Raw genomic sequence first — 20377 nt, 5'->3', positions numbered from 1 at the left:
TCTTGATTTTTTTTTTATTATTATTTTATTTATTTTTTTTTGCATGTGATTTCATGGCTTTCACTAGGCATTAAAAGTTTTTGTTAGTTATGTTTTTTTTTGTTGATGTTTTTTAATATTTAGGACTTGCTTCTTTCTGTCCCAGATGTGAGGAAACAGAAGTTCCAGCAAAGCAGAAGACTGTGGAAATAAGAAAGGAAAAACAAAACAAAACAAAACGAAAACAACAACAACAAAATAAAAACGTGTATTTTGAAAACAGACAGAAGCAAAAATAATTCTGAAAAAGAAGCAATCTCTTCAACTTTTGAAGACGCTTTCACGTAAAACAAAAAAAATGCAAACACACTGAGCTTGCCTGGGCTGTGGGATCAACCGGGATTAAATTCCCCTGGGAAACACTCCTGTGCTCATTACAGAAAGCTAAGGGCACACAGGCTTTTCCTGCTGCCACCTGTAAGTTGCTCGTACCCTTTTTAAAGGTTAGGACCTGATAATGGGGAAGATTTTGAAGGTGGCAGGGTCCTCACCTTCCCCAAACCATGACACACCAGGTGGGCCACATCGGTCCTCTGTAACACATGTTCCAGAAGAAACCTGGTAGAAAAGAAGCGATTCTGGTAAGATATTCAGATTCATTTAGGGAAATCTGGGTTTTGTTTGGCTAATGTATTTAGACAGTGTGGGTGTGGAATGTTTTTCACTTGTTCTGCACAAAGCAAATAGAAACCTTGCCATTGCTCCTGGTTTGTGTTGGAAGCCGTGCAGGTAATGCTGTTTCTGGGCTGATCAAAATAGCCAGGAAAAGGAGAAAATTAGCTTTCTGGATCATGACCACATGTAGCTACTCTATAACAAGGTACTGAGCTTTTTCTGCAGCCTTTGCTTGCTTTAAAATTTCAGGAAAACTTTGTTAGGAGACATGTTGACTAAAAAGTGCTCAGTGGAAGCATTAAAAATCCAGCAAGAACAATTTCTTCCCCAGAATTCAGTTTCTTGGGAGTGAGAGGGATGAAAATCAAAGGTGCTTAAGCCCAGTTCCTGGAGCCCTGTGAATATGGGGCCATCTTGGCTTTTAAATGAGTTTCTCCCATTTGGTTTCCAGAAATTTGACAGCTGAACACTGAAGTCAAGGAGTTCTTTATGTGACAAAATCTCTTTAATTATTTTAGGGATTCGAGAGTAACTTTTTTGTTGTTCATGGCTGGCAATACTGTGAAACTTAAGTGAAACAGAGAATGAATGACATTGCCATGTCCAAAAGCAATGAGGTTCAATGAAGTTAAACAGCCCACACAAAATGATGTGAAATAAATTAGATTTTAAAAATTCCTCCATTTTTCATAGTCCTTAACAAATAGCGCTTTCAAGTCCAACTACAAGGCTACATTCTGTAGTTCTTATTGATTTCAGTTGGAACTTTGCCTAAATAAAATATGCCCACTCTTATTTTTACTCTTTAAATCCATCATTCTTTGCTCCTGCTCCTAAGCTTTGTCACGCCGCTCCCTGCTGCAGTCAGCCCTTGTTGTATGTGCAATCTGCTTGCGTGCTGGAAGAGCTCCTGCCCCAAGGAGGTGACAAACTATGGTCTTTTCACACCTAAAACTCATGTTTCCAGTAATCCTCAGTCATTTTAAGTATTTGGATATGAAAGACAACTCCTCGTGGAAGGCGAGCATGAGGAGACAGTGTTATGGGAGCAGAAGGGAAGATAGGGGGGAAGCAGGGGCAGGAGCTCAAGGGCTACTTGGGCAAAAGATGCTCTGTGTCAGTGTCCCTGTGTATCACTTGCCTATTCCTTCTCCCATCCTGCTTCCTTCCTTTTTTTTTTTTTGGTTGGTTGTTGTTGTTGATTTTGTAACCCAAGGATTTATACAAATGAAAACACGATGGACAGATTATGCAGGTTGAAGGCAGAGTCCGTAGGGTGCTCTCACAGTTGGAGAACTCAGAGCATCTTCAAAGCCATGCCAACAAATTGCAGTAGCTCTGTCCAGGTGTGTCAGGGTAGGAACAACATCAGTGCACCTGTCCCAGCAAGCTGCTCCCTGTGGATGTGCCTGCGACCAAGCCTGCTCCTTCACTCTGTTTCACATTTGTCTGTGGTTGTACCAGATTTTCCTGAATACCACTGCCAAAGAGCCATGGGGAGACACTGGGGCAGCTCTCCATGGGGTTTTCCGGGTGACCAGCACAGCTTTTGGAAGCCAACTGTATCCAAAGCAGGAATGGGTTTGGCTCCTTAATACTCACAATCCTCATGTTGCAGAATCACGGAATCATTTGGTTTGGCAGGGACCCTAAAGACCATGGGATGCCACCCACTAGAGCAGGTTGCCCAAAGCCCCATCCGACCTGGCCGTGAACAGTTCCAGGGATGGGGCATCCACAGCTTCTCTGGGCAGCCTGTGCCAGTGTTCATGTCCAGTCCCACCCAGCGACTCCAACAGATAAAGCAATATCAAATATTTATTCTATAACACCCAATGACGTGTGTAATCTCTTTGGCCCTTTGCATCTCCTTTCCTTTTTTTAACCAAGGTTGTAACATAATAAAACAAGGGACAGTAGCTTTGAAAGAGGAGAAACCTTTTCAGCAATTGCTGGGACATGGGCTGTTACCCCAGACCCATAAAACAGAGCAAGAGCAGTGTGAAATTTCCTTTCACCTCATAAATTAATGACAAAAGTGCCTGCCACTAGCTTCAGTTTGGTTTGGTACTGCCAGTGTGCTACAAGGTACTGTCCATTGCATCACTCAAAGCCACCTCAGGACTCATCCAAATAGAACAAAACCCAGATATTGAATTTATTTCCATGTGATGTTGGCCTGTAACATGGCCAGCCTGGCTAGGTCTGCTGAGCTCAATGGTGGCTACAGGCAGCAGTCGACAGCTCGCCGGCACGGGGTGACAGTCAGGGCGACACCTGGGAGCCTGCAAGGGGGACAGGAGGCTCTAAACACATGCTTAAACACGGTGCTATTTGCCCAATAATCAGTAACATCGAGAGGGTGGCATTAAACAAAATAATAAATTGTGTGCTGAGCTTCAAATTGGATCCCCCTTTTTTTTTATTTGATTTTGCTAGGATTTATCCCATTTGACAAACCATGCTGTTTAGAATACAATAGTGGCATAATCACAGCCCGAGGCCCTCATTCTTCAAGATAATGGGATACTTATTCATCTAAGGCAGGTACAAGTCTGTCCTTGGCTTTCATTTTACAAGATTACTTGTATTTCTGTCTCGTTTGCAATAGGTGATATCTGTCAGAAAGCAATTTTCACCCAATTTGGGGTTCTTAATATTTTGTCTTTAAACTCCTTTGTTGTTGATTTTTCTTCCCCCCACTGCTTGACATGCACTTGGCAAGCAACCTGCAGACAAGTTGCTTTTCCTTTCAAGCAAATAAATAAATAACTAGCATCCCTGGCCCTGTTTACATAGCTCGACGATTTATTAGTTAAGCGTGACAGCACAGGAATTTTTCAATGTGCGAGGCGCCCTGGCTGGTGTGTGTTCCACTGCGTCCTTAAGAAAAGAGAGCCGTGCTCGCTTTTGTTGGCCCTGGCAGTCTGAAGGTTCACCAGATAGCAGCCCCTTGTCCCCTGTGAGACGTGCCAAAAAGTGGTGCTCTGAGTGCCAACTGGAGCGGCCGAGCAGAGGTCCTCATTCGGCAGCAAGCTCCGAGGGCTTAGCTTCAACGTTTTGCTTCATGAAGGCAAATAGAAAGTGTATTATTATTATTATTATTTTTTGGCAGAAGCACAGCAATTTTTTTCAGATATTGTTGGAAAATGACAAAAAAAAATTGGTCTACCAACAAGTTTCTGCTTAATGCTAAAATGAAACACTTGGATAGAAACACTTTTTTCAGTTAAAAATGATCTTAAATGGGGAAAAAAATGCGTGCTAATCTGTTTGGACCTATAAAGTATTTAGATAACACTCTTGCTGTTTGGGATATCAGCCCTTCCACATTCCTTCCACAAAACCTCCCCTCTGTTCCCTGCTTTCCCATTTCCCTTTGCTTACCCCTGCAGCCCCACGTGCTGGTTTGGGTCCCCCAGGGGTGCTGAGCACCCTGCCCACTGGCCACCCTGCCTAGAGCATCTTCTTTTAGACAGCGCCGAAAATGTGGCCGCTTCCCCTCTTCTTGGTGGGAAGCCAAGGTCGAAATCACCCTGGGAGGTGGAGGGACCTGAAAACACAGGTGGGGGCAAAGCAAACAAACAGAACTGGGGAAGCGTGGCCAAAATCAAAAGCACGTCTCTCGTCTCCCTTTGTTTAAGCCGGTTAGAGGAGCTCTGCGCAAAGGGGAATTACTTTGAGGCACCTCAGACACCTTTCTTTTCTCTGTGGGTGTCTCCAAAGGCAAAACTAATTCACTTCTTCTGCTCCATCAGGTCTCCCCTCCGTTGTTCCCCGCCAATGTAATTTTTTTTTTGTCTTTCTTCAGAAACATTCCTGCCCGAGCAATCGTCTCCAGCACGGAGAGCGGGGAGAGGAAATTAAGATGTTATTGAGGGCTGAGAGATATCTCATGTTTCAGAGTGGATCAGAAGGATTTCTTTTTTTCCTTCAAGGTGCCTGTTACGGGGAGGTTAGGCAAACACGCTAGGTGGCTTAGCTGGGGGAGAGGGCTGGGGTGGAGCGGGGCGGATGTTGAGGAAGCCGTAACGCTTCTCCCTTCAATAAATATGTCCTTAATTCCTCACACAGGTCCGTCGGCAGCAGGTAATCTCTCTGAGGGAAGGGTTTCATCTTTGGTGGTCTCCATGGGGCAATCACAAGGAGTTTAAAAGTTCCCAATTTCAGTTGGGGAAGGGAGAAGGCTAGGGTGGGTGTCAACTGAGATTTTTTTTTGGCGACAGGAAGCAAAACTGAAGCTGAAGCATAACTTTTGGGTTGTGTTTTTTGCCTTTAACAACCACAAGCTGAAGGGAGCCGAGCCACTTCCACCAGGCAAGTGATTTATCTTGTTATAGGAAAGTTCATTTTTTAACTAAAGAACAAGTCTGTACACACAGAAATCCATCAGCAATGTTTTTCACAGGGTAACACGGTGGATTTCACTTTTTCCACGTTTCCCTGGGCAGATGTGAACACCTGGGTGGAGGTTTTAAGCTGTTTTCAGACCTGCTTTGTTTTCCTCTGCTCCTTTTCGTGAAGTCCTTGGAGAAATGGTCTCCTGTCCCTGACAGCCACCCAGGCTGTGGGCCACGAGCCATGGAGATGAGCCACTTGGCTTAACTCACACAGCATTTGTGGTGCTTGTGACCTATTAACTGACTCCATGAAAAAGAAAGAATGGGTAAATTAGCATAAATATTGCACTTGTGATTTGATTAAATTGTGCTCGCAGCTGCCTTTGTAATAAGGGGTGGCATTAAGTTAAGTTTGCTGTGCAAAAATCCTGGCTCCAAGGAAATTCTGGGAAGAGCAGGTGCCTCACCTGGGTTTCCTGAAGGTGGAATGACCACAAGGGTGCCCAACCTTTTCACAACCTTATTTCGCAACCCATTATTATCTGTTTTCTTGTTTCCTTCATCTGAGCTGCATCATTGTCCAAACTGATGGAGAAAGCTATAGCTGCTCCTAATTCTGCAGCACAAGAGGTTGTCACAGAGAGGCATCCTTCAGCCCCAGAGGTCCTCAGACTTCATGGACAAGGTGAGCATAAGGTGAAACACAAAGAGACTTTAATTTCCAAGCAGAGCAGAAACTGGCTCTGTTGGGGGCTGGTGCTGTGCCTGCCCTCTCACCCAGCCAGGCCTGGGGCAGCATGACCTCCTGCACCCTCCCCAGAATATTGTCCCCTGGTCCTGCTGCTTTGCAGGGCTCCCTGAGCTGGAGAAAGCATCTTGTCATAGCGAATAGCTCCGGCCTCATCCCTTCCCCATGCGCTTCCTCATCTCCAATATCCTGTGGGCTTTTTGCCTCCCAGTGCTCTGTGCAGATGAGTTCCCTGGCTAACAATACACTTTGGGGAAACAAGACTTTTTTTACATTTACATTGTTTTATGCTGGCTGTTATAAACATACCCAGATTTCTCAGTCACGTCCTAGAGCAGACCAGTCGTCCCCTGATGTGTTTTTCCATTACGATCCCTCTAAAGAACATAAGGAGGAAGTTTGATCTCCAAGGAGATGAAAAATCTTACCAACGTCATCTTTTACTGGACTTTTTGCTGTGTTTATTGAAACAACCTTGCACCCCTGTTTATCAGTTCTCCCATGTGTTTTCTTGTGGATACGGTGCAATCCAACTCTGATATTTCACTTTACTAATGCAGAGGGAATGTGTTTGAAAGAAGTCCAAAATGAAGGAAATCTGTACCTTGCTGGTGGATGGTGCATGCTTTCTGCCTCTGGCTGCTGGTGAATTAATGCTGCTTCAGGTCCCTGCATTCCCTGCTGAGGACTCATTGGGATGTTGAAAAGCAGCATAGCTGACCCTGCAGAGTTGATGCTGCTGGGAGCAGGGGTTTGAAGGTCTGCAAGAACAGCCACCGCTCTGGTGGCTTCCAGAAGTGAAGCTGAGACTTGGCTCCCAGCAGAGAACTATTTGGGGTACAGGTTTGTGAAAGACAAGCAATATTAGGGCTGCAAGGGCACCCTGCTCCCAGTCCTGCAACGCTGATGTAAGACTGGGATAGATGGCAGGCCTTGGTTGACTCTACCAGATGAGTCCTTGGTGAACTAGGGTTTGGAGAAAGGTGTTTCACTGACTTTGATGATTCCTGTGGAAGTCAGACAGCTAAACACCTTTTGGGCTCTGCGTCCACCCTAGCAAGCCTAGTATAGGCAAGATGAAGTCCTACCTTGGATCCTTCACTTGGATGCTACCCTGAGACTACAGGAATTAAGAATTAAGGAATTAAGAGGCAAAGGATCAGCTGTGTCTGATGGTGTGAAGGCTGGGCTCCAGCCCAGTGAAGATCACGCTGGCCTGGAGACACTGGGCTGGCTGCACCAGCGACCAGAGGAATGGAGCTGGAGGCTCTCCCAGGGCTGCACAGAAAGCCAGCCTTCATCAAAAGGGCTACAAATCCTGAAGCCACCAAGCAAAATGTATGCAAAAGCCTCGAGTGCTATGTGGACAAAAGTTGCAGGTATTTAAGTCACTTAGGCGTTTTTAATATTTGCGTTGTCAAAGGCGAGATGGGTTTCTCTGACATGTGCCTTGCAGCAGGGTGGAATAAAAGAGCAGCATGGCCCCTTCTGGACTTGCAGCTCCTGAAAACAGAGACAGTCCCGGTGTGTAATAGGATCTTCACTGCTATGCCAGGGCTTGAATAACATTATGGGGACTTTGCATAGATTCTTGCCCTTAATGCAAACAGGAAAATGATTTTCTAATCAGGTAAGATAAGGCTGAAACATGATAGATACAGGTGGGGTTGTTAATGAAATACAAAGAAGTGACCTGTAGGTCCATAAACTATTTTTAAAAACAATGCAACATTAAAAAAATGAGTTACTTAGGGTAATGACCATGTGAGAGACTCTTGATGCAAATCTTTGTAACAAGTGCATTTCGATGAGTGTTTGAAAAATATATATGTATTTATTTGCATTGATATGTTTATATGGCTTTACATATCAACTTAGTCAGGAGAAATTGAATAAAATGTCTCAGGTCTGGGAAATGAGAAGAGATTATGAAAAGCAGATTTAATACAGCACCGTTTTTTGATGTTTGTGGCACATTTCATCATATTGCCAGAGACACCCAATTACACAGCTTGCGGAGTAATCAGCAAATGGGGGATCCGAAGCAGAATATTAACCGTGGTCTTTTTTTCCCCCTTCCTCCTCCTCCTCCTTCTTTAGCAAATATTATGTTATGCTTTATGGAAATGGATCAAAATGCCACATGTGCAGTTAATACTGAGCTCTGGAGCTCTTTCAAATCTTATTTTTCCCCTCACATTGTATTTTTCTGGAACAAACTTTGGGACACGGCTTTTAAGGCCAAACTATCACCTTGAACTTCCTGGAAGTTTGGTTTCTAGTTTTAGCGGGTGGCTGATTTTGCCTTGTTGATCTTGTGCCATAGGCAAAATCAGGTCTTAACTGCACGTAGCTATGGGAGAGGACTTGAGCACAGCTCATCCATTCATTTCCCTCGCAGTGGAGGCAGGATTGGACCATTTTCCCAAAAGCACAGCCTGGTGACAGAGGTGGGCATGTTGTGTACAGCGCAGTGCGTGCTGCCTCTTGGGGCTGCATCAGTGGGGGTGCGACTGGGACCCCCTGAGCTTTAACTTCCAGCTCGGAGCAGATCGGCTCCTATTTCCGTGGAAGCCTTGTGGTAATTTATGCACACATCCCGAGTCTGACCCCGTGTCCTGGTGCTTGTTTCCAACTCCCCTTGGCATTGCACAGGGATGCTGGCCGTGTACCACAGACACCACTGTTCCAGCCTTGCTGGGTGCCTGTAGGTATTGAGCAAAATATTCAGCAGCCTCAAAGCTCACAGATTTTCTTTACCACAGTGTTTTTAATATTCAAAGCAAGCCAAAAAAGGAAACCTAGTGATTAATAAGATTTTGTGTGTCCCATCCCCTCATTGTGGAAACAAATAGCAATAGTTGCGGTCTAAGATGATAGTGAATGACTGACATTTTGGGTGCATGTGATCAAATGGTCCTCGAAGGCATTGATGGAAATGGGTCAAAGAAATTAGAACTAAAAATACTGCAGGCAGGGGGCTTCCCAGACTATGTCCATATTCCCGCTGTTCCTGGCTTTCTGCCTGGTCTAAGAGAAAATCACTTTTCTTGAGAATGTCAGAGAAGTTATTAATCATTATTACAAATGCACTTGCTTTTCTTTTCCAATTACTTTTTCCCTACTACATTTTTCCCCTACAATATTTCTACAGGTGCGAAAGAATCTAGGAAATCATATTGGTCACGTTTGTAGGGAAGATGTTCCAAAATTGAATAATTTGATTCTTTTTCAAGGGCTTCATTAACAGATCACTCCAGGAAAATCTCAATAATTTCAGAAGAACACTTTTTTTTTTCCCCATCAGCTTCATCAGGCATCAAATTAGGCCTGTGGCCAAGATGGAAAGCCCTTGACACCACCACCACCTACCTTCTTGCTCAAACAGAAGCTCCACCATCCATGTGATGTTCAGATGAACCCTGAGGGAGCAGCACTACAGAGGAATGAGTTTTGCAAAAGCTTCTATGCTGTCTTTTAGAGCACAACCCATCCTGGCTTTCTCAACCTAGAAAAGGGGACTTGTCTTCCATTAAATGGAACAGAAAATCCCCCAAATTGCAGGAAAGCCCTAATCATTTGAGAACAGTTGGCTTTATCCTGCACTGCTGACTTTATAGCCAAGCTCTCTGGTCAGGCCTCTCCCCATCAGGCATGATTTTTGCTGTCCCATCAGGCACTACTTTTTCCCCTGGCTTGTGCTAGAAGATGACCAGTGGGCAGCCCCTTGTGCTTGCCCTGCCCAAGGTGCTGTCGCCAACACTTCGGTGTCCTTCAGCCAAAGGGAGCTTTCCATTGCCACCTCAGCTGGAGGCTGTGACCCCAACCACACAAATTTGATTCCTCTGTCCCCATGCAGATGGCCTTTTGGTGCTGTCCCAGCCTTCCCCAGCTGGTGGTCAATGGCACTTGTCACCATCAGCAGGGACATGGTGGTGGTGTGGGGCAGGGGACTGTGGTCTTGATGTGGGCACCGGTGCCTGAACCTTGCTCCGTGCCCAGGTTTTTTGGGCTAGAAAACCTCTCTCAGCCCACCAGTGAGACCGGTCGGCTGCAAAACTGGTCAGCCTGCTCGCAGCTGCACCCTGCCAATCCGCTCGGGTACTTGTTTGTGAAGGACGTGCAAAAAAAAAAAAAAAGCAACTCATTTTTTTTCCCCTTTTTTATTAGCGGAGTATGAAAACAGGCAATAATTTTACAGAAAGCAGGACTGGCACAATTGGTACATAGCATCATGCTGCAGCTTTTTGGAAATGAATATAAACTCTTTTTTTATTTCTTCTTTTTTTACCTACCAGAATAAATAAATATGATACACATTTGAGTTCCTTGATAGTGAATTCTAAAGCACAAGTTCTTACACTACAGCTCAATTTTACAGCGATCTGTACAGTATATTACTTTGATTTCCTTTTGTTCTCCTTTAGAAGCCTTTGTTCCTTTGCAATATAGGTTTGACACACAAACACAGTTACATATTGGAGCTAACTGGACATCCTGGGTCAGAAGCTGAGAAAAAAAAAAATGATTGCCTCCAGGCATGAGAAAATAAACCAAAAAAGTTATTTTCCATTGCACAGACATGCCTAAATTTCTCCAGCTTGAGATGGCCCTGCTTGATAGCTAGAGTGGTTAAAAAAAGCTTTGGCCATTTGTAGGGTGCTAGCTGCACTATTTAACAGCCTATGGGCTTCATTTGTGTATTTCTCAGCTTTTGCAGAGGCTTTTAGCTTGTCGACAGAACTATTCCAAATAGTTTTACGCTTTTGTTAATACATGACAAATCTTATATTCTTTACAAATGAATATTGGGGCTCGGCTTTGTCCTATGGCAATGTGAATCTGGCACTGCGCCACCGGGATTGATGCAATTACTTCCCTGTGGCATCAGAGTGGTGCAGAGCAGTGCCTGGGTCTTACTTTACAACTCCTGGTAGGTTCTTTTGAAGCCAGAAAGACTTCATGACCCGGGGCATATTCTGAGCTCACAGGGTCTGGAGGCCACGCTCAGTGTTGGTGCTAAGTAGAGCCCTCATCAATAAGAGGCCTCCATTTATAGAAGAGGTTATAGAGGTTATATATAGAGACATTGGCATCTCAGCCTGTGTGTCTCCTCCTCAAGCAGCCCAAGAAAGCAGGGGAAAATGTGGTCACTGCTGTCCATGTGGCTGGGAATAAAAGAGAGCGCCTCTGAGGGCTGGCAAGCAAAGGATGCTTCATCATCACTGGGCTGGTTTGGGACACAGCAGGAAATCCACACACACACATCGTTGCAGGGGATTTTGTGGTTGCTTCATCTTGTTTTTCGCTGGATTTTTTGTTTGTTTGTTTGCTTCTTGCACCGATCTTTTCGTACCCCTCTGCTACGGGTTTGGGTTGAGAGCAGATCTACGCGGAGAAATAGCTTTTTAAACTCAATAGCAAACACAGGAGGTGTATTGTGTTGCTCTAGGACAGATCATAAAAAAATCAGCAAGGGGCACATGGAGGGGTAAGAAAGGAGAAATAGAAAAATCAACACAGCTTGTAAAAAACAGCAGGAAATTTCTGTAATTGAATTTTTTTAAGCCTAATTGAGTTATGTTTCATAGCTACTGTAATTAAACTAATAGAATATGGTAGATTTGAATTTACATTTCCTTTCTACAGAGGCTTATTTAATCCTTTTCATATGAACTCTTCAGAAGTGTCCTGAAGTTGCTTTAAATTGTCATGCCAATGGAAGCACCGCCCGTGGCACACGGGACAAGAAGCAGCTCCAGCTCCCTCCTCTGTGCCCACGTATGTCGGCGTTTCCTCAGCAAAGCTGTGCATCTCCCTTTGGCTGTGCGTTAGCAGAACCCTAGAGCTGGTGTAAATTCTTCACGTTATGAAATACCTAAAGGAGAAACAGGATGCAGGGAAGGCTCCGTTTGTTGACAGTTATTTTCATGTTTGGGAACATTTCTTGTATTACCTACACTGTAAATGGTGATTTTTGGTGGGGGATGTACAGGAAAAATTTGTATTGTTCTTTATTCCCATATTCAACATCAAGGGTATTTAAACTTGTTAGATGGAAAAAAAAAAAAGGCGTGGAAAAAAGGGGAAGGAAAAAAATAAAAATAAATTATTTCCAGCCTCCCAGCATCATTAATTTGTCTTTTCTCTCTGGCAGTGAATATTTAATATTTCTCCTGCACGGTTTAAACATCCCTTTTATTTATTAACATGCATCTCTTGTAAAGAAGAAATTTTGCTGCAAACTCTTACCCTGAATATTGCGACCTGTTTTCTCATGGGCCCTGATCCTCCAAGGACCATAGCTAAAACCTTTAAAAATTCGGTAAGCAGGGGCTGGATCCACAGCTTGTTCACCAAGTAGAGGGAATGTCAGCAAAGCCACAGCGAGGAGAGCAGACCGGCAGAGGAAAACCCCCAGATACAGAACCTGTCTCAAAATAGGAATTAGGGAGACTTTTTTCTGTCTCTCTATCACTTTTTTAAAGGACCAAGTGTATCCTTTCCCAGCCTCTGTGCCATGCTCTACATTTATTTGGGGAACATTTCTTTCATTTAACAGTGACGTCATATTCCAGTGTTGGGTTGGTGCAGCATCCAAAAGAGATACATAGGATTTTATATTTTATTTTTTTATTTTTTGCATAGCAGTTCTTTTATCTGATGGAGGAGGACGTAGGGCTTACACTCCAGGCATTTCATGCCTGTGATGAAAGAAGATGCGTTACACCAACTTCAGTGTTTGTTAAGATGAATCAGATCACTGCTGGGCAGAGAGGAGGGAACCTTCTTTCTGTTTTGTTTCTGAGGCTCCATCAACAGCTTCACTTTTCTAAGTAGCTCGGGCTGGCGGAAGGGCAGGGAACAGGCAGACCTCACCTCCATCCCAAGTCAGGGGAGATTTGCATGGGTCCTTCCCACTGGTAAAGTTTTTAGGTTTTTCAAATTCAAAGAAGAATGACACAGCGTCACTCCCTTTGGTCTTCACACTATACACACAGGCTCGAATTGGTTGTGGAGTTTCTCCGTATGTTTTTTCTGAGTTCTGCTTTCTTCCTTTCCTTTTTTTTTTTTTTTTTAATCAAAAAAGTCCTAAAGCCCATAGGCATTAAAACAATTTGCAGGAAAGAGTCTGTCTTAACAGATAATTCTTTATGGAACTTTTACAAACTGGGAGACTAAATTCTTAGTTTTTGCATTTCCAAATCAATTTTCTAATTACCTGTAAGCTTACTCTCATTGCGGAAGTTTTGGTTAATTTTGACCGTAAGAAGATAACCAAACTTGGCATAAAATATTTCAGTGGGCTTATACAGATTTAAGGCAATGGCTTGGAGTTTTTTTTTTCTCTAGTTCATTTTTAAATATTAGATAATTTCATCCTGACTCAGAACTGGAAAAATAATCTCAACATAAGAAATATTCTGACACAGCTGCACCAGGCAGAGGCAGATGAGCAGGACACTGCACTGAGGTCCCCAGGGAGTGACAGAGATCCAGATGTCCCCTCTCCCCACTTGCTTTCTGGGCTGGGCTGGCACCATCCCAACGTCCAGATGCTCCATCTGGGAAGTTCCTGGTGTCTGCTCAGCCCGTTGCAGGGATATCACTGGTATCACAGGGGATGAAGCGGGTCAAGCACCAGAATTGTGTGAGATGCGTGAAGGTGATGAATATTAAAATTGATTTTTGCATTGAGGCACAGGGAAGAGTTTCCCCCCGTGGCTCGGTGGGGAGGTCCTGTCTCCCCAGGCAGGATCACAACAAATCTAGTGCTGGATCAAGTGAGTTTATCTCCTGTGCTCCATGTCCTTGCCTTGCATGATACAGCTTTATCCTGGTGTCCCCAGTTTGGGTGACAGGCACCCACTGCTAGAAAAGTGAAAGCTGGGATGTTCAAAGGACCTTTTTGGAGACCGTAAATGCGCTTTAGAGGTTTTAATTTAGTTGGAGTCCTTTGAAAGTGGCAGCCAAAAATCTACTTCCTACAAATACATTTGGTTTTGGCAAAGCAAAGAATTCTGCCGGTCACGAGACCTGATCTGACAAAGTCAGGAAAACTAAAGCAGAAGAGAAAACCCCAAAATTGGAGTATTTGGCAGAACAGAACTATTTAAGGAAGATGTTCCATTTTCTTTGGAATCTGGTGTGGTCGAGGAACTGCCCCTCCAGAGCTCTGCTCTTGCTACGGCTTTATGAGGGATAAAACCCTCATTTCCCACCAAACTTAGCTATTCTTACATCTCAATTTACAGGATTTACATGCTTTTTCAAGAGGCATTAGTGGAGTTGAAAAACACTCTTCCCCCCCACCCCATGTTTAAAGAGGTAATTTGACCCATGGCTTCTGCATTGGTATGAAGCAAGGCAGGAGCAAGAGGGGCTGTAGGCTATGCACATGCTGCATCTACAATTCTTTAAATCAAGTATGGGCCAGATGATCGTCTGCAGCGAATTAGCCCAGCTCTGCTGTTCATTAGTGGCAGATCCGGCTGACACCCTTTGGATTCAAACCTAGCACCTGCCACAGAGCTGGTCTGGATTGTTGGTCCTAGGCAATATCAGATTAGATGTGGATTTCTTCCTTCCCCAGTGCTCAGTGCAGTGGGTTCAAAGGATTTATTTGGCTTGGAAAAAAAATGTAATAATTTGGATTGGCTTGGAAAAAAAAAAAGTAATCTGGATCAGCAGAAACATTGCTTCTCAAGAAGGAAAACCGCTCTGGGTTGATTACTGAAATGAAAGCTCATTCCAGTAAAACAAGGCCCATGCTGTTGACTGAAATCACTTTGCAGCCAGTGAATTTCGGTTATTTGCAAACCTTGTTCTTCTGGCAAGTTTACCTATTCCTCCTCAGCTCCAGAGAGTATAAAGCCCCTGCTTATCGCCTGCTTTGCCTCCAGCATTTCAGAAATTTTTCACTTGCTACATTTTCACTTGCTAACCAGGTTCTGAAGCTTCAGGGCTTGAGGGTAGAGTTTGGTGATCGGAGCATTTTTCTAGGCACAGCTTGCATTAATCATGGTTTTGTCAAAGAACCATATAATTCATGGTGTATGAACACAGTGGGAGTTCATACAAAGTTTTTATTATTCTCTATTGTCAAAGCTAGACCAAAATGCTTTCCAAAAAGAAAACCCCATAATTTGTAAATAGAGGAGTTTACACTTCACCGAAGATCAAAGAGGAGACAATCAAGTAAAAAATAATCCTGTGAATTTGGATTTTGCTTTTCTCCCTAGCCGGCAGCATTTTGTCCTGTCTTTGAACAAGTGCCATTAAAAATTAAAGGAAAAATGCTTGCCTTTTCAGAAGTGCTTAAGCAGGAAATTCACCTTTGCATCATTTCCTGGCCGTTACAGAATTGGCTCTAGCAGAGAAGAGAGAAGTGGAGTGGTGAAATGTAAAATGATTTTTCTTTTGCAAATCTTTTCTTTAGGACACTGACCCAAGAAGAGCAACTAGCTGCGACCTGAGGTCGGGAGGATGGCTGATTTGTAACTTTGATACTAGCTACTAAAACTGAGAAAGAAAGGGGAATAAAAGCAAAAGAGGTCACAGTTCTGTAACACTGACAGTAACACGCGGGTGATGGGTGCTTTCAACATCGTAAACTATGTACAAGACAAAGCATGACTCTTTGTTTTCCCAAAGAACTCAACAACAACAAAAAAAGGGTGTATATGACACAGTTGGCACGTTATCGCAGGGATGAGGAGAGGGGGCTTTTTCTGAACATGACAGGCTTAACTCACGGCAGTCCAGAGGGACAGTTTGCCTGCCTAAACACCTCCTCTCCCCCTTCCTCATTAAATATTTAGCAAAGACCAGGCCAGTAGCAATGTCTGATGCAATCACGGTGCTAGTAAGACGTTAGCAAATGCAAAGTTTTCCCTGGAAGGGAGCACCTTACTCCAGGAGGAGATGAGGGTGGTCAGGGGGGCAAGGAGTGACACTGTTAGTGCCAGCCTCTGGTGCGTCGTCTTGCAGGCGATGGTGTCTCAGTTGGGGAGGGTGTCAAGCCCAAGGGACGCCGCGTGCTGCTTTGCCCGGAGCCGTAGGTTCTCAATACTCGTTGTTTTACTGTTCAGGCTTGGGAGGGAGCTGGAGGCCTGCAGGATGGGCGAGGACCAGACCTGCTGAGCATGGGAGAGTGACTGGTAGTACGACTGACAGTGCAGGGAGCTCAGAGGAGCCATGTTGACGTTCATGCCCAAGTAGGGCATGGCAGACGGTGTCCCCATTTCGAAGGAGGAGTAGTGGACCAAGTTGTTGGTGGCTGCCATGTGCTGGCGGAATTGCTCCTGCAGGCGGAAGAGGCTCAGGGGCGAGGAGGAGTAGGAGTGAGTCTGAGCCAGGCCACTGCTGGATGAAGGCGTCACAGTCGCGCTGATGGGAGACTCTGTAGCAGGAGGCAGAGGGGGTGGGGGTTATTTCTACAGGCTGGGTGCAGGTGATGATCTGCACTGCAGCATGGTCTCCTCTCTTGCACCAAGAGTGCAAAAGAGAAGGGTTGTGTTAGCTCAGAAAAGCTAAAATGTGTCTGGTCCACACTGACCATCTTATTCCCTAGAAATGTGGTTGACCTCTTTGCTGTGGCTTTGCCACTGCTAATGGGCACTGCTCTCCCCAAGCTCTAATCTGAGCAGAAAGCTTTTGCCCTTTCTGCACTCCTGCTTCAATAGACATCATGCCCTCCATGGGTGCTGTTTAGTGCTGGGGACAAAAAGACAAATCTGAGCATCCTACCTGCAAGCATCCATGCCATAGGAAATAAGGAACTATACCCAACCACCAGCATCTCCCTTGGAAACATCAGGTCCAGACCCCAATCGCCATCAAGATTCTGCCCCTCACCTGCTTTTGGGCTTGCTCTCTTGCAGTTCAAAGCCTTGCCGTCCACACCAGGGCTCTTGTCCACTTTAGCCTCATCCAAAGTGCTCTTAAACTCCTCCTCTCTGTCGATCTGGTCCTCGGGTGCTGACTCGCTGGCCGACTGCTCCGACAGGGTGAGGTTGAGGTCCGTGCTTACCTCGCTTGGGAGGCTCTGGGTCTTCTCAGTGTCTGGTGTTGTGGCCTGGGTCTCCAGCACGGGTGGCTCCGTCTTCCCCTCGTTGTGGCTCCCTTCACAGTCCTTCTGCTTCTGCAGCTGCTCCTTCTGCAGGCTACGCTGCTTCTTCCGGAATTTGGCCCTCCGGTTCTTGAACCAAACCTTCAATGTCACAAACAACAAGGGAGAAAAATAGTGAAAATCATGTATAGTACCAAATGTAGCATCATTCAGCTGGGGAGCTTCAGGACACCCCAAAGCACTGAGGTACTGCAAGCCCATTGTGCCCAAACATCATTCCACTTTGTTGGATCTTAAAGTTCTACCTTCTGTTAGTGCTTTTACAAATAGCACAATAAATACATATATATATATTATATCAGCCTTCATATTTCTTCTTCTTTAAGCCACCTCACTGTTTTGTTTTGTCTAAATTAGTCAGGTTGTTGTGTCCAAACAAAATGTCTTATAGTTGAGTATGATGATACTGCATTGGCTTACAGTACAGTGCTCTAAAACAAAAATAAAAATTCTAAAATAATTCTAAGCACACCGAAACTATGGAAGAAAAAGTCAAAATAAGTCATTATTATTATAAGTCATAACAGGCATAAGCTGATATCTTGGAAACAAGTCTAAGGAAGGGGAGGGAGAATCCATATTTTTTAACTAGAATCAGTAGACATGGACAAAGTATATTTGCAAATATCCTTAGTGTTTTTTAGTTTTTTAGTTGGTTAGATGAAGGTCAAAATATCTTGACATTTATATAAAATAATTGTTTGTTTTTTTACACTACTTATCCATTTCACACTGAGAAGCTTGTTATTTAGTGTTTTAGAGCCCAACAATGCAAGAACCTCCCTACCAGCAAGTTGCATTAGTTGGAACTAAAAAAAAAAATAAAAAATCAAACCTTGGCCTGAGATGTTACAATTATTGACACTGGTGGAAAAGAGCAGCTGGAATTACTTGGGTTTCTGCTCCTCTGAGAAAGCCAGAAAAGCCTTGCAAATAAATAAATAAGTAGACTTCTGTTGATGTTTCTAAAATTTCCCCCAAAGAAATGTGAAAGAACAAATGAAAACCAGTGTACACTTCAGACAATCCTAAATTTAAAAAATATGCTTGTGGATTCAGAATTTCTTTAGCATATGTGAGACTTCAGTTGAATGGTTTAGGGGATGGTTTTTCTTTTCTTTCTTTCTTTTTCTTTCTCTTTTCTGGCTGTTGTTTTTCCTGTCCTCTTTGACTTTATCTCCCCCAAAATCTTTGGTTACACTAGAAGAATCTTGAAAAATTGAGAGAGATGGTCAACCCTCTGGCAACCCCGGTACATTCATTAATTAAATGAATTAGTCCCCACTCACAAACCCGCAAAATAGCAGTACCTGGACTCTGGCTTCAGGTAGATTTGTGCACATAGCCAGCCGCTCTCTCATCACTACGTCTGGATAGTGAGTCTTCTGGAAGGTCTTCTCCAGTGCCTCCAGTTGCTGGGCAGTGAAGGCCGTGCGACTTCGCCTTTGTTTGCGGTGCTGGGATCCATAACGTGCCTCCAAAATGATGTCTTGAAATGTACAGCCGTTGGAAGACAAGAAAAGTGGCCAATTTAATTATTGGAATTTGTATGCTAACAGTCGAATAAAGCACTTGCTAACACCCGATGAACCTGAACCTACAAAATAGTGTTCTCCTGGGCTCTAGATTTAATAAAACCCATGTATGCATTTTGCTGGTTAGTTGAGATGTCTGAGGAGGTAAAATTTCTGGCTAGAAAGCTTCTTCCAGTGTGAGAAACTCTAAGACAGATGTGGGAACTTTTGAGACTCCTATGCTAAATTTGGTTGAAGTGAGCCAACCTGCTCCAGTGCCAGTGGGGCAGGACATGCATATGTGCAGACCCCACCACGTCATAAGCCTCATAAGGCTCTTTCAGTAAGAAACACAATTAAGAACAAGGAGAGAAGATTCACTGTTCTAATCAGAAGGGACCAACACTGTGTGTGATATTCTCCTTGAAGCCATGGGTAGAGCTCTGGTAGGCTTCAGTGCTGCCATGATGTGGTGTGCTCATCGGTGGGAAGAGGCCATGCAGCTCAAATAGAGATGCCCTGAGCCTATTTTGTTGGCTGCAGCTGCATTAGGAGGCATGCATCTTCCCAGAAACCAGGCTGAGCTGGCCCTTCTTTAGTGTCTTGTATGTAGCTCGCCGTAGTCTTCAAGCCATGATATTGGAGAGCAGTTCTGGGCTCCAGTTCAGGAAAGCACTTAAGCTCATGAGCTTATGTGTTTAGCCTGAAAGCATGTGCTTTACTGAGCACAGACACTCTCCAGCATCTGGGGTGGAAAAAGCAGCCAAGAACCAAACCCAGCTCCACTGATTGCAAGGCCAGAGCTCATGCGCTGCGCCCTTCTCAGTAGAGATGCTGCTCAGAGTGTCTGACTTTGCAAACCCTGCTTGCAAAATTGAGGGCAGAGAAGAAATTCAGACTGGGGAAAATCTGAGGCCCACATTTAAGGGCTTATTATTTTACCGCAGGCGTTATTATTGCACAACAGTTAGTGGGAGTAGAAAGATCTTAAATCAATGAAAAAAAGCTATTTTAAAATGAAAAAAAAATATCCCTTTATTATGCAAGTTGGGACATGTTGTACTACAGCGTTGGATTGAAATACTCAGTCTGGCGAGAGGTTTGCTCTCAAAGAGGAAAATGCAGAAAGAGCTTTAGCAGTGTCTTGTATCATTTTAATTCGGTTAAGAATGTGACTTCCAGTAGAAGGGAGGGATAAACACACTAGAAAACAACCTAACAGGAAGAAAAGTCAGCATTATCAATGCGTGGAGCCAGATGAAGGCTCTTGCTGCTGTTTCTTTGCGCTTTTGTCACGAGCATCGTGGCATGAATGTAAACAATAAAACAAAACCTGCTGCCAGGCCAGTCCCAGAACCACAGAGCCGGGTTCCAAATATGTCAGCTAACGAGCATAGCAAATCAGCTCTGCACCGCTCGAGCATTCCTCTTCCAAACTTCCAGCTGTTCCATTCTAGGTCAGCAGTTGTAGCGCCCTTCTGGGCTACGGCCAAAGCAGTGTGGTTTTGGCAACCCGGAAAAGACGTGATCGGGCTAAAGGTCTTCGGCCAAATGCAATACAGTCTTGGTAGCATACAAGAGACTTTTGTGTTCGAGGTATCGGGGCTCTTGGGAGAGTTAAACCCCTGGTAATAGCTGCTGCTTTGGAGGCAACGGCGGCGTCCTTCACGCGCTGAGACACAGCGCATCGTGCAGCCAGGCTGGGAGCAGGAACGTTCCAGGAACAGAAACCGAAGCTACCCTGAAATGTTTTTCAAAGCTAACATTTATGTTTCAAGTACAAGAAATAAGGAGAAAGGACGTTGGTTTAACACCCTACCTGGAGGCTACAATATTCCTGAATTTTGAGAGTAAAGGTTAGACCTACCAGCTCCCCAGAGGCGGCAGCTCATGCATTAAGTTTGGCCACTCCAACTAGAGCTAACCAGCAATTATTTTAATGTTTTAACTATGTTTTCAGGCTTTGTGCAAGAAGGAGAATATAAATTGC

At 44.3% G+C, this 20377-nt stretch overlaps 1 protein-coding gene and 1 long non-coding RNA gene across 3 annotated transcripts in view; one reads left to right on the top strand and one right to left on the bottom strand.

Annotated features, from left to right (window-relative positions):
• Positions 1 to 3557: 3557 nt before the first annotated feature.
• On the top strand, positions 3558 to 14421 carry LOC308198629. Of its 2 annotated transcripts, none has more exons than XR_013954064.1 (2): positions 3558 to 5679; positions 6303 to 14421. It is a non-coding gene; the product is annotated as an uncharacterized lncRNA (long non-coding RNA). The 2 variants fall into 2 exon arrangements; XR_013954065.1 differs by having other exon boundaries at positions 6065 to 14421.
• Positions 12763 to 20377, bottom strand: part of DMBX1 (diencephalon/mesencephalon homeobox 1) — a gene marked incomplete at its 5' end in the record, with an annotated part of 22791 nt that continues 15176 nt past the window's right edge. The window contains 3 exon segments of the mRNA XM_080601386.1: positions 12763 to 16144; positions 16600 to 16954; positions 18184 to 18362. Of these exon segments, the coding sequence (XP_080457512.1) occupies positions 15744 to 16144; positions 16600 to 16954; positions 18184 to 18362 (935 nt within the window). The 3' untranslated portion in view covers positions 12763 to 15743.

The sequence above is a fragment of the Anser brachyrhynchus genome (genome assembly GCF_964034855.1).
Source record: "Anser brachyrhynchus genome assembly, chromosome: 8".
Classification (NCBI taxonomy): domain Eukaryota; kingdom Metazoa; phylum Chordata; class Aves; order Anseriformes; family Anatidae; genus Anser; species Anser brachyrhynchus.
The sequence above is the reverse complement of the archived record's forward strand: the minus strand, read 5'-3'. Positions and strand labels throughout refer to the sequence as shown.